At 40.7% G+C, this 14,444-nt stretch overlaps 1 protein-coding gene across 3 annotated transcripts; it reads right to left on the reverse strand.

The window, feature by feature from the left end:
* Positions 1-7,800: 7,800 nt before the first annotated feature.
* Positions 7,801-13,540, reverse strand: LOC133022361 (serine hydrolase-like protein). 3 transcript variants are annotated; one of them, XM_061089303.1, is made up of 12 exons: positions 13,489-13,540; positions 12,720-12,863; positions 11,082-11,195; positions 10,926-10,967; positions 10,800-10,819; positions 10,639-10,713; positions 9,618-9,724; positions 8,883-8,962; positions 8,767-8,801; positions 8,569-8,645; positions 8,172-8,259; positions 7,801-8,089 (listed from the first exon to the last, which is right to left on the reverse strand). In XM_061089303.1, exons 1-12 carry the CDS (start codon positions 13,520-13,522, stop codon positions 7,958-7,960), a joined length of 948 nt encoding a protein of 315 aa, XP_060945286.1. In that variant the 5' UTR covers positions 13,523-13,540; the 3' UTR covers positions 7,801-7,957. The 3 variants fall into 3 exon arrangements, with proteins under 3 accessions (XP_060945286.1, XP_060945285.1, XP_060945287.1); XM_061089302.1 differs by having other exon boundaries at positions 8,767-8,804; XM_061089304.1 differs by lacking the exon at positions 12,720-12,863 and having other exon boundaries at positions 8,767-8,804; positions 13,489-13,529.
* Between the last annotated feature and the right edge of the window lie 904 nt (positions 13,541-14,444).

Here is a 14,444-nt window from a genome sequence, read left to right on the forward strand (position 1 = left end):
TCGATGTCTCTTGACCGGCAGCTGTAATCCTTTGAGAAACACTCAGACTGGCTTACTGCGCTCTGTGCATCCATCATGGCGGCCTGACTTGGGGCCTTGGACCAGATTCTGTGTCTCTGCTGGGACGTGACATGATGCGATCCTCCCGTTTGTGTGGGCGAAGAGCTTCCTGTAACTCTCCTTGTGTTATTGTCTTCCCCGGGTCTCCTGAGATTGGAGCCTGATAGAAATGTTGAATCCACTTTTGTTTCATCGCTCAAATCAAATCGTCTCCTCCTCCTCTGGATATTGGGTGAAACAGTTGACTGACTCTCGGGAGGCGCTGTGCGAAATGAAATGTTGTGAGTCAGCTGTAAAGCTGTATTTCTCTCAGAGTACATTTGTTCACATGATTTATTATTTGAAGCTAAAGCTGCAGTCTGAGTGTGATATCTATTCGGAGGGTAGTCTGTACATTTGCTTTGAGTTGCCAGTCCATCAAACACTGTCTGAGACTCTCTGTGAACAACATTAGACCTAATCCCCTCTGACTCTGATGAAAGAAATGTTTGTGTACCTGTCACTCCACTTGGCAGAAACTCCTGCTGCTGTCTGATGTTTGACTTTGGTTTAGGGATTGAAGAAAAGTCTGAATTCCTTGGTGGAGGCTTTGGTTTATCCTTTGAAGGGTTTTCTTTTTCCTTTTTGCTTTGCAGTGAGAAGGAATCCAGAGACATGGCTGCTTGTTGCTGGGGCTCAGAGTGAGTGTGATGCTGAGACCCTCTGCTCGTCATGGGAGATCTTCTCGTGAAATCTAGTAAAACCTCTTGGTCAAGAATCTTATGCTTTGCCTCATTTGAGAAACTTTCTTTTGGCTCAACCTCTGTATTCGAGATGTTAATAGATCTAGCACGTCTTTCTGCTGCAACAGGAGAGGGCTGCTTCCCACTCTCCCCTCGGCACAGGGACGTTGGAGAAGGACTCAGTCGGGGTGCTGGGACAGTCAGGGTCGGAGACACACTTGGCTGCAGCTGAGGCTGGTGCAGTAACGGAGAAAGATCACTCCACTGTGAGGCGGGGAGATGGAGCGAATCACTTGGCTTTGGCTTCAGGGAGGAAGCAGTGGGAGAGGAATTTGGATTCGGAGCAGGACAAATGGAGAAACTGGGCTTTTTAGCAAAAGTTGGAGGGCTGCATGTTTTGGTTTTGGCTCTTGGAAGCGTTGAAGCTCTTTCTCCGTGGATTCTCTGACATGATTTAATCCAAGAGGGCTGACTGGATGTCTCAGAGGAACAAATTGGAACAAATAATCTGGAACCACATGAAGGGGAAGATGTGTGAACTACAAAATGAATTCAGTAGAATATTTACACTGTTACATAAGAATAAAGAGAGCTGGGATATGAGCTGCAACTTATCTTACCTGTCAGTGCTTTTCTGTTTTGTGTCGTGTTTTTCAGAGATGAGTCCCTTCTCATCAAATGACGGGATCTGAATCATTTTCTTTTTAATAACAGGGGAAGAGAGCGCGAGAGGAGGTGACAAGCAGGTGGATGGATGTTCCCCTGTTTGTCTGGAAGATGAAGACACTCGAGGCATCAAAGGTGCCAGACGGTCATAAACACTCATCCTGTTTTAGATAAGTTAGATAAAAAGGAGACGAAAACAAAGAACAGTTGCAGGGGTGAATAAAGGAAAATTAGGCTACAAGATAAATACTCAACTTTTGTCTCAGTCTCTGGATAAAATAATCAGATGTTTTACTAAAATAGCACCAACACAGTTAAAATACCCCATTATTATATTTTTTTACTGTGATGGTGCTATTAATATATAAATATATAAATATGTTTCCCTTATATAAAATGATGACATGCAAAATTGATATAGCTGAGAAATAAATGTACTGTCAAAGTCAAAAGTAAAATTCAAGGGAACTAATTATGTTAAGTATACATTGAAAATGTACTTTGGTAAAGGTGCACTTTCAAACACTGCAATCTGAAATATATTGACAGGTAGAGCACTGTCACCATAAATTCAACTGAATAACAAAAATCGATGACGAAAATATGAGTTGTTCAAAGTTAAAAATTAGGAAATAAGACACTAACCTGCAGCTGGACTTTGTGTCGCTGTTGTTGACAGTCTGAGTGAGTGAATAAGTCAACGAGTGTGAGACGGAGGGACAGAGCAGTAGGAAGTGGTGGGCACAGAAGTGCCATTCTCCCCATTCCTTGACACTAAGGCCTCACTGTTTCACTCCCACTCGTCGCTTCTGTTGTTCCGTGGGTCGGACATCTGTCTGTGAAGTGTCAATGTGCCGTGTAATCACAGAGGTGGAAAAAGTAAAAAGTAGCAATATAACAATGTAGAAATGCTCAAATGCAAGCAAAATTCCTGTATTCAAAAGTTTATTGTCATCAAAGTACTAGATGTAGATGTCTTGGGGTGGGTGAGGAAAACCACATTATTTCCTTATTTGCAGATGATGTCCTTTTATATATATATATAAACCTGAGAAATCAATTCCGGCAGTTTTGAAATCTATAGCCACATTCAGTGCCCTGTCGGGTTATAAGATCAACCTGGGGAAGTCGGTTGTTACACCCTTTGATATCCCCCAGGATATGTCTATACAATCTCCTTTCCAAGTGTCCAGGAGGGGTTTTAAATATTTAGGTATCTTTGTCACCCCTGATTTAAATAATCTGTTTGAAACTAATTACTCACCTCTAATTCAAAGGGTTAAGAACGATCTGACAAAATGGGCCTCCATACCAACTTCTTTCCTCGGGAGAATCAACACTATAAAAATGAATATTCTTCCTCGATTGAACTATTTATTTCAAAATCTCCCGTGCTATCTGACCTCTGCATTTTTTAAGTCTCTGAATTCTCATGTATCTCGCTATATTTGGAACAATAAACATCCAAGAGTTAAGTTCTCTACTCTTACTAAGCCAAAGGATCTCGGAGGCTTGTCATTGCCTTCTCTACAACTATACTATTGGTCAGCACAACTTAAAATGATGTCAGAGTGGTTTTTGAATAGGAAAGATTCCTTATGGTTGGGTCTTGAATCTCAATCTTGTTATCCCAGAAAACTTACTTCCCTTCCATTCATCAATAATATAGATCATTTAAATCATCTCAAGAATAACATAATTGTTTATAACACACTACTAGTCTGGCGAGACGTGAGGAAATACCAGAATATTCCTCCTGTCCTCTCTCTCCGATCTCCCCTGGCTCTGAATCCAGATTTACCAGCACAGATTAGGAGTATTGGTCTGATGGAGTGGGCATCTAAGGGCCTATCTAACTTTATGGACCTGTTGGACTCCGACTCTGTTAAACCATTTGAACAAATCATGATTAATGATTTTAATATTCCTCACAAAGACTTTTATAAGTATCTCCAAATTCGTCACTTCATAGGGTCCCTTCTGAGGACATGCAAGGTTCGCATGGGACTGTCAGAGTTGGAAAACACAATAATTCTGGCTAAGTCTCCCAAAAAACTGATATCAAAGATTTATGTTTCACTTTTTTATTTTGAATCTTCAGGTTATGACTCTTTGAAGCCGGTATGGGAGCGCGACCTGGAGGTGACGTTTAACCCTATAGACTGGGACAAGATCTGTAGTGGGGTTTTCCCCAAATGTACCTCAATCTCCATACATGAACAGAACTTTAAATTTTTTTTTAGAACCTATTACACACCTGTTCGCCTCCAGAGAATGTTCCCTGACACCTCTAACCTTTGTTATAAACGTAAAGTACATAAAGGTACATTTATTCACTTGTTTTGGTCATGCGACCGTATACAGACTTTCTGGAAGGGGGTACACTCTGTAATTCAGGAGGTCACGGGTAAAATATTCTTGCTGACTTCCTCTTTCTGTCTCCTCAGTCACACCCTAGACAATCTCTTTGATGCGGACACTAATTCTTTGTTGATAATTCTTTTATTTTTGGCTAAAAAATTTATTTTGCTGAGGTGGTCAACCCCTCAGGCCCCTACAGTCGACATGTGGATATCGCAGATTTCTGCTCTTTTCCCCATTGAGAAATTGACCCACGACCTCAATCACAAATCAGTCAAGTTTTGGAAGATCTGGGAACCGGTGCATTCATTCTTACAGAAACCATAACTCATATTCTTTTTCTGGAAGGGGAGGCCTAACTGCTCTTTTATTTTATTTTTTTCATTCTTTTTATTTTATATACGCTATTCCCTTGTCTATCTCCTGTCATCCTGCTGATTGTGTATGTATGTATGTTTGTGTATACACGGATGTATGTGTGTATGTATGTATGTGTGTATATATATATATATATATATATATATATATATATATATATATATATATATATATATATATATATATATATATATATATGTATGTATGGGTATGTGTATGTGTGTATATAAATATATGTATATATGTGTGTAAGGATATATACTGCAGTGCTCATTGTTAGTTTGGGGTGGGATTTTTGTTGTTGTTCTATTTGTTTTGTTGTCTGTTCTGTTTTTCTAATGTTTGTTCTATAAAATGGTTAAAAACCAATAAAAAGAATATAAAAAAAAAAAAAAAAGTACTAGATGTAAACGTATAAGAAGCATTGATAGAAGTATTCGATAATATTAAATACAAGGACTGCATTTAGTATTATAGATGTAGTCACGCTCCACCCATGGCGCACATGCACTCCACAGATCTCAGGTATTATAATAACTTCATAATTACACAGACACATTAAACACAGAGAAATGAGATTTGAACTGTTTTATTTTTGTATGAACAAAAGAAGCATATGATATGACAGTTTCCTCACCATGCTGTCAAGTAAAAACAATGGAAATCAAAAAATATACACTTGGAGCTGTTACCAAATACTAGTTTTCTTGGTCAGTCTAAGATAATCTTGGCACCTTGAATAGATCACTTGTGTTTATTCTGCACATATTGTTCTATTAAAGTCACTAAAACACCATTTTGGCACGGTGGCACTGTAACAATCCACAAGCGTCTCAGCAGCTGCCATCACCACAGAGAGGGTTTAAAAACCCTCATTGCACTTATGTCCCTCACTTCAACGGGTTAATTGCACAATATAAGTACACTCCATGAAATACGCAAAGTGATTGTCGAAATACAAAATGCATGTAAAAGTTGGCACGAGTATAAGATGGCATGAGATTTACAAACATTTCTAAAGGGCAACATGTCCTCCAATAATCAAACAATCTCTTTCAGCATGTGGTCGTCTCCTCTATGTGCATTTCAAAAAAATCTTTAAATCCCCCACTGCTTCAGCTTCCCCTGATGCCTACAGTAAAAATCTACAGACATGAGAGAAAAGTTGGAATGATTGGACAGGGTTTGAAATATCAAATAATCTTTTCCTCCCTCCTTTGTCTCTCCCGTTTTCTTTCTCCATCTCTTAAGGTGTTGGCCTCCATCCCTCCCGTGTCCCGGCAGCACCCCTGTCCAGATGGCCCCTGCCGCCTCGCCCTCTTGATCATATGAGGGCATTGCTATCATCATCTCTGCAGTTCACGCTGGCCACCAGCGGGTGATGCCGGACTGTTTTGCTGCTCCACTTGTGGGCATCCTGCAGCCCGGGCTCTAGGAAGTACAGGCACGCTCCGAAGCCTGCCAGCACCAGAACCGACACCAGCAGGTAGAGGGGGACGAACCAGTCGAGGAACAGCCAGGACATCACTGCTGCCAGGGGCAAAGAGAGACAGGAGGGAAGGGTGAAGGAGGAGGAGAGGACAGAAGGGAAAATGGATGGTTGAGGAGACAGGGGAGGAGAGACATGATGGAAGAGGGGGTGGAGAGGAGAGATGTTGGATGAGCAGAGTTGTACTTATTGCAAACACTCCCTTTCTGCTGGGTTCATTGTCGTGCACGACAAACTGCAGCAGCTCAGTGTCCCATTATTGGCACTCGCTGCTCAGAAATCCCTCCTGCTGCCTCCTTACAATCACAAATACAGGACGAGGCACAGGAATGAACACTCTGAAATATAGGATTTTTTAACTTGCACAACAAACACAGTCGTTGCATCCCTTAATTTAAAAATAGTGCACGACAGTAGAGAGAAGCGTGTTACCTGTGGACGCTGCTGAATCAGTGCAGTCTCTGTGCGTTTGAGGGTGGGAGTGATGCGAGGCAGCTGCGAGTCGAGACAATCATCAGATCACTTCCAGCGCTGCAGCTCCCACTGGTGCGTGTGAGACCGCGGAGGAAAAGCAAATCACAGGTGTTCTCTGAGAGGCAGGGGAGACAGAGGAGGCTGCACGCTGCGGCTGCGTCCTCCAGCTCCCGGCTGTGACGTCCAAAGAGGGAGGGGTGTGGTTGCCATGACAACGCGGGTGGCTGAAGAGGATGGAGGGAGTGGGAGGGAAAACTTATATAACTACAATCATTTTTTTGGGGGGGGGGGTTGGAGGAGAGGAGAGAGGAGAAGGGGGAGAAGCAAGCCCCTTCAGATGTCTCTGGGTGCTCTCCGCCTTGCTGCCTGCTGCGTAAAATCAATTCCACTCCCTTTAACACAGAGGCCATCACACAGTTTATGTGACATTGAGAGAGAGAGAGAGAGAGAGAGAGAGAGAGAGAGAGAGAGAGAGAGAGAGAGAGAGAGAGAGAGAGAGAGAGGATATTCTCATGTGAGACAGCTCCTCTAATATCTGCTCTGACTGATGGCAGCTGCAGCTTTCATGGAGTCACTCCCATGAGTTGTATTTTTTGTCTTGTTGCTACAGGACAAAGGAGTGCATCCAAAGATGCTGATGATGCTGATGATGCTGATGATGCTGATGATGATGATGATGATGATGATGATGATGATGATGATGATGATGATGATGATGATGATGATGATGATGATGATGATGATGATGATGATGGTGATGATGAAGATGACAGTGATGATGGCCTACATAAAGTTCCTACAGGAAGCGGATTTGTGAAAAGCAGTTTAACAGATCAGCTTTGTTCTGGAAGTTTTCTGAAAGCTGGTGAAAGGAGAACTCAGGCAGCAGCTGATGTCTTATGCAGAAGGTTTTGATGCAGACTGCATCAAGGAGACCAGAAGGTGAAACAATATAAAACTGGTAACAGAGTAACATGAGCAAATGTCACCCCTGAGTCTTAAGATGTCTTTCACAGCATCCCAGTATATCTCCCTCTACTTGCGACACCCATTGTAACAGTAGATCCACAAAAGGCAAAAATTTCTGTCACTCTATATTTTGCATGTAGGTGTTTGCATCCTATTGGATAGTTAAGCCTAAAGTATGCATTCCTAAATCCCACTGTGTCCTTACGTCTTGCCACTGGTGAAAAGAGTTGAAGTTGGTGCCTCTCTGTCTGGGGCATCAGAGTTAGACATGAAGTCTCTTAGCGTAGACACTACAATGCACTGTAGGTTGGGCCTTTATCTATAACCTGACCTTTGGTACTGCTGGGAGAGAGAAGGGAGTATCTGTGGAATCAGACGGGCACTATTCTACTGTATAGATATGATCCAGATCTGCACCAGAACCCAATGGATTCTTTCCTGATCCATTCCACATCCTTCTACCAAGTTTTGTGGAAATCTGTTAAATTGTAATCTCGCTAATAATCTTTCACGCTCAAGGACACAAACATAGGCACAGACACTTAGACAGGTGAAGTAGAATTTAGAGGATTTCATCAGAACAAAGGGAAACACATAGATTATATACATAAAAAGGCTAATATGAGGATAGTTGAACATAAGTGAGACACATTAGCACAACACATCAGGCGGACAAGGGAATCTTAGCCATACAAAATTTATTTTTAATTTAATACATTTTTTCAGTATGTTACATTGAGGAACAATTCACGGTAGCTTTAATACAGTAGCACAGGTTGATCTTACAGACAAGTGGAGAACATAATGGAGCTGTGACAGCGTGTTGGAGACTGTTTTTTTATAACTTGTGCTCCGGCCCGGTTGACAATGACAAGACTTTAGTTTGTAGCATGTTGGTCACAAACGGAGCGATGACCTCAGGGTTATTCAGGTGGACGTGATGATCGCCAGGTACCGTCACCACCTTGTGCTGAGGGAAAGACAAACAGAGGGATATTAGCTGGACATATTTATCAAACCAGCTCAAGCATATATCTAGAGGCCACACCCACATTTCTGTCCCGAAAGTTTTGAAGAAGAGCTGGGGTGAATTTCTCTTGGGCTGGTTCGGAAAATCTTCTTTCAACGCCGCCTTGTGCTCTGGAGAAAAGAAGAAGAAACTAGGATGAAGGTGACATTAAGTTATTGATACACTGGTTTCAGACATGCACTGAACTCCTGAACTTTACTGAAATTATCAAAAGGTGCTTATGTCCGAGTCAGTTTCTGGAACTTTCCCGCAAGTGAGTGTGCGTGTCAATGCCAACGAAGATGTCAACTTGGACAGCCAACGACCACACTCTTGCATTCATTTTCTTCATATGTGAAAGTTCTGAAAATGGCCGGACCCAATTATTATCATGTCTGAAAACAGCGTTATAGATATGATACAGTGAGTGTATATCTTACAGAAGAACTAAAACTGAGGCTTGACTCCTCGACTGCATCTCCAGACTCTGCTCCAAACTGAAGCGGTGTATGTTTTTCTGAAAAACAAAGACTAGTTTTTCATTTATAGGGCTGAATGATAAAAAACCTTTGGTGTGTTGAATACGAAAGGAAAGTTCTGAATGTGACGCAGGGTTCAGGAGGTTAAAAGTCACTTACAAAATTAACCCGCAGGTCTCTGGAGAACACAAAACCTGCTGAAGAGAAACACAGTCAGCTGCCGGCACAGGGAGATTATTCCTCACCGAGGGGGAGAGGAAGAGATAAAGACGTACCTCCTTCCACCTGCAGCAGACCTCTCTCTAACAGGATGTGCGCAGACTGTTCAGACAGAGTGGGGTTTGCATCCATGAGCCTGAAGGAAATAAAGTATTTTGAGTATACAGGCCAAGCTACAACAAGTCTAATATTCCTTTTAAAACTCGAATGACACTCAACAGAGCACATACAGTATCTCTGCCAATGTCTTTTTTATTTCAATAAAATCAAGGATGCATCCTTTCAGCACTAGTCACCTAACGTCCTTGAAAACAATGACGAAATGGCATTGAGAAACTTTACAAAGAGAAAAACACACCTTATTAAGGGTTTGGGCCTGGAGCTGTTATTCATGTTAATTAGCAGTTAGGTAAAGTCTATTTGACATAGCACTGTTCAAATACTTAGACCAAGTCATATGTCTGCTAAGGCCAAACAGTGAAAGCACATTTAAATGAAATAGGTCAGGATTTTCATTTGCATCTACACCAAATTGTACACACTCAATATAGTATCCAGAACATGTCAGATTAGCTCATGAATTACCCTTAAAGAAATCATGGAATATATAAAAAAAAAAAGCCAATCCTCACAATGTTAGAAGGGAAAGAAATGGATCCACCCCCTGATTCAGATCCACACCAACATTTAATGGGTTCTCTCCTGACTAATACCACACCCTTCCTCCAAGGCTTAGAAACAAACAAACAAACAAACAGGGCTGATAACTAACTGCTGGGATAGTATGATACCTCTTAACCGCCTCCTCGTAAGTGTAATCTCTCTTCTTTACTTCTGTCTTTTTCTCAAACTGAATCATCTCATCTGTCCCCTGCCTCAACACCTTGTACATCTCTTTCTGCAGGAAGAGATAGAAAAGAAAGATGAGGTGATTAGGTAAAAAACTAGAGCTCTCAATAAAATATAAATGTTTCAGAGTAAAGAGAGAATATAACTGAGGCACGATGCAATATCACTGCAGGGATCGTTTTCACCACTTGCTCAGGTCGTATGAAACAGACGCTTTTGCAGTATAAGCAGCCCAGCTTCCAATTTTCCATACAGACTAAACTATAAACTATTAAATATAACATATTAGCACATACTACATATCACTGAGGTCATGTCCCCTGCATTAATTCTAAGGATTCTGGAGCTTGACAAATTGGAGAAACTTTACATTCATTTATTTACTTATATTATAGATTATTTTATTGTCAATACATTTGTTTTAAAAACGTAGAGCCAACAATATGAATTAATAACGGACTCATTGCCCCAGCCAGTTTTCCTTCCTTGAAGCAACACTTAGACCTTCACTTTGGAAGGAACAATTAACAGAGGATCCTGTGGTACAACTGAATAAATGAAATATTAACTATAGTAACATTTAATAAGCACTGTGGCTGTAAGTGGAGCAACAGAGGTCAGCTGTATTTTTTCTACGGATTTGGAGGAATTAGCAAATTGGAGGGACTTTAATATATATGATATATTATTCTATATTCAATGTTTCAAATTAGAAGAATTTATGATTAAAGGATTCATTTTTGGCCCAGATTTTTGTATTCCTTTTAGCAACACATACCTTCATTTAGAGCAGGATGTTGTGGATTTTTTTTTTACAGATTTTATTTAGTCAGATTCTTTCTAATAGAGACGTCAGGGTGTGTTGGGACCACTTTGACTCATGACTTCAGTGTTTCTAATATCCTGGCTACCGTCTGGCAATAAATCACAGAGTTTCGGAGACTGAGGTGTAAATAAATGTACCGGATCTGTTGGTAAGAATCCATAAGAGTCCAAGAACACGAGAGCGTCCACCATCTCAGGATACAGTGCAGCGAACTGTGGAAACACAATCACGTACAACAGGATGACACCTCATGAGGAAACACAGCAGAACAGTGCATGTTTACACATCAGCTACTCACCATCCCTGCAATGTCCGCACCTGTAAATACAAAGAGGCTTCATGTTATTTACCCTTTCACTTTTTCAACACAGCAAAGTATACAACACACAGGTTGTGATCAGTTGTGTCCTGGTGGTGCACTCACCCATACTGTGGCCTATGATGGAGAATGTCCTCAGCTTCAGAGCTGCAGGAGTTAAGATAAGATAAGGTAATCCATTATTAAGCCATCAATGGGGAGATTAGCAACAAATTAATAATTTAATTTCAAACATCATGGAGCAGGATTCATCGCACTCACACCCAGCGACTCTGAGAACATCCGCCACGTACTCGAGCACAGAGTAAAAGACTCCAGGAGGTCGGTGCGATGAGCGGCCGTGACCTGCCAGGTCCACCGCCAGGTATCTGCACTCTGAGAGGACGGACAGGGCCTCAGTCATGTGATCCCAGTTATAATGTATTTCATGGGTCCATATTTTCTTGAGTAAAAGTTACCGGAAAAGAGTTAAGTAATTTATTATTGACTATATGTTAAAAATATATATATAAGAGTAAAATTTTTATACCAAACGTAATGTTAAATAATGGTTTTATAGAAATTGCTTAGTACAATGATATTCAGCAAAGTAAGCGATACACGTGCGCACATCAATCATAGATGATAAAATTGCTATATTTGTGTGGATTATAAAAGTTGAACGTGATAATGAATGAAGAGCAGCTCTTGTTTCTAAACTGAGACAAATCTGATAATTTTAAAGGGACTGACTTCCCATTGAACCACTTTAATCTACTGATTAAATAACAAACTAGTGTCCTGGTTGTGATCAGGTTTTTCGGAGAAGCCAGCTTTTGTCTTTCCCAACATGCCGGTTTTTACAAACCCGCTTCAGTCCTATCCTGTTTTGAGAAACCTGAATATGCTGCCTGTGCCTGGAGCCCGCCAACTGAAACCTGGATATTCTGTTGAGAGTAAACACCTTAACCTGGAGGGTATTCCATCCAACTGGCTAAACTAATCCTGGTTTAAGTGAATTGGTCCAGCTTGAATTGGCTTGACCTTTTTACTGGCTTGAAAAAAAGAACTGATAAACAGTTCAACAATTTGACGTGCTAACAGACTGCGACAGCAACTTTATTTTTTCATGCCTACAAATTTAATACTTTAGATAATAAACTTAATAAAAATTATTTCTTATCATTCTGACTACAGACATTAAGAGCGTGATAAAAACTCTGGACGGAACTGTCTTTAAACAACTTTGGAAACGTTTCCGCCTGTTTGACATTCTTTGAGACACGGATGAACGTAACTTGACTGTGATCCTGGTAACTCCTGCTTTAGAGCTGGCTAGCTTTAAAGCATGAGCTACCATGGTGACTGAGAGGGAATTAATTTAAGACAGTCATGGGATGGATCCCTCACTTAAATAAGCCAGACTTATCGAAGTAAACCGGATTAGCGTTTAGCCCCTTTGATGGAATAGCCCCCAGGTGTTTGGTCCAGAGTGTAGAGGTGAGACATGGGGACACCCTGCAGGGCGGATTCTGTTTGAATCATGCAAACATGGAATAAGCAGTTTTTTTAAGTTCCATGTCAATACAACCCCCTTTAAAAAACAAGATAAGACTCAAACATAGCATGTTTGTATGTAAATGCAGTCGCCTTGCAGTCACATTTGTAGTCGCGGCACAACTCACTGAATCCACTGATCTAACTCATTGGTTTCTCACAACCACTGAACGTGTTGTGTTGTCCAGTGCAGTTTTTTCACAGTTGCACGATCTTTCCAGTAAAAACTTGATGTAGTCTTCAGCATGTGTAGTGAGATACACACCAATTTAAATTAATTACGGTTACGAATTGTAATAATATTCACTAATGCTGAATTTGTTGATAATTTTTGCAATTAACTTTTGGTGTGTTGTGATTAACCTTTGGGCAGCAGGGGGATGAGGGTGCTGAATGAACCACAGTTGTCAGCCCAGCCGTGCAGGCACAGCACAGGACGGCCCTGATCAGGACCCCAGACTTTACCCCTGATCTCTCCCCATGGGACTGGAACTGAGAGCTCTGACACTGGACACACAACACAACAACACACAACAACACAAGAACACACAACACATCACAACACAACACAAGACAACAACTACGTGGTTTGACACATCACCTCCACCAACACCCGTGTCAGTCTGTTTGTTTCAGTTTGTTTATTGCCTTATCAGCAGGTTTACACAAAAACTACTGAACGAATTTGCACCAAACCTGTTGGAAGGATGGCACACACAGGTGTCAGTGTGCAGCTCAGACACAAGTTCACTGTGACATCATATATATATACACACACAGTCATAAGGTATAAATGACATAGAAACCCATCAGATTACTTGATGGTTTACAGACAAATAAAAGAGCTAGACTTCCCAGAACTTATTCTTTATTAGCTTATTTAAGTGTCTGATGATTCCTCATTTGAAGTCTTAATAAAAAGTTCTAGTGAATAAGCTGCAGCTTTGTTCCAATGGACCTTGAGATTTGTAAATCAAACTCTGCAGCTCAGAGACAAGGATCTTTACTACAGCGGTGGAGCCTGTTCACAACATCAACTCTGTTTTGGTACTACTATACTACTACTATACATCAGTCTGAAGGAAACACTTTCACGCAGCGCGGATTGTTATCACGATTCACACTTTCTCACCTTCTCTGTCCAGCTGAGGCCCTGACGCTTGCATCTTTGCACAAACTTGCAAACTTCAATGCGCACTTCCGGGTTGTGGAGCCTGCAGACTCCAGGGGAACTACTTTCCCTCCGCTGGGTCTCACAGGCAGTCTCATCTGCTGCGAAGAACACAGTGGAAAAACCATGTTCAGATAAATGGACATCATGTTAGTGTATATTTCACTTCCCTCTGTTCTTCAATGTGGGCTGCTTAAAGTTTGCTTTTTTTAACAAACATGTTTTGGAGGTTTTTCCTCCAAAGCCTCAGGTCGCATTAATACGACCCCTTGTATGTTTCAATCAGGCTCATTTAACTGATTTGAATGTTTTACTGAACCCTTCATATATTTATAAATTAATTTAGTTCAGTTGACTTAAAAAAGCATGTACACTTAATTAAAAATATATGTATGACATAACATTTTCTAAATTCAATATAAAATGTTTTCAGTGTAGCTGCCACTGAAGAAACTGAGCTCATATTATCAGTATTTTTTCTAGGTTCTCTGTTCAATTGTATATAATTTCATTTTCAATATAGTTCATTTGAAAACTTTAAAACTGAAGGATTCATTATTACCCCATCCAGAATTCTTTATGTTGAGCAACACCTTGACCTTTATTTTTAAAGATAAATTACCAGAGGCTGTTGCAGATCAGTTGAATAAATACAATCTTGACATTTTGGAAGATTTTGTCAGATTCAGCTAATGGAGACGGCAGGGTGTGTTCGGAGGACTATGACTCATTACATCAGTGTTTCTAATATCCTGGCTATTGGCCGACAGTTTCGCTTGACATAGATTTGAGATTTGACCAGTTAAACAGCTGAAAATGTCTTTAGACTTATTTATCCTCTAACATTCAACTGATCATTCCAACTCTAAATCAAACCAAATCCAATTCTTCATTGATACGAAACACTTTTAAATCAC

The sequence above is a fragment of the Limanda limanda genome, chromosome 2, assembly GCF_963576545.1.
Source record: "Limanda limanda chromosome 2, fLimLim1.1, whole genome shotgun sequence".
Taxonomy (NCBI): Eukaryota; Metazoa; Chordata; class Actinopteri; order Pleuronectiformes; family Pleuronectidae; genus Limanda; species Limanda limanda.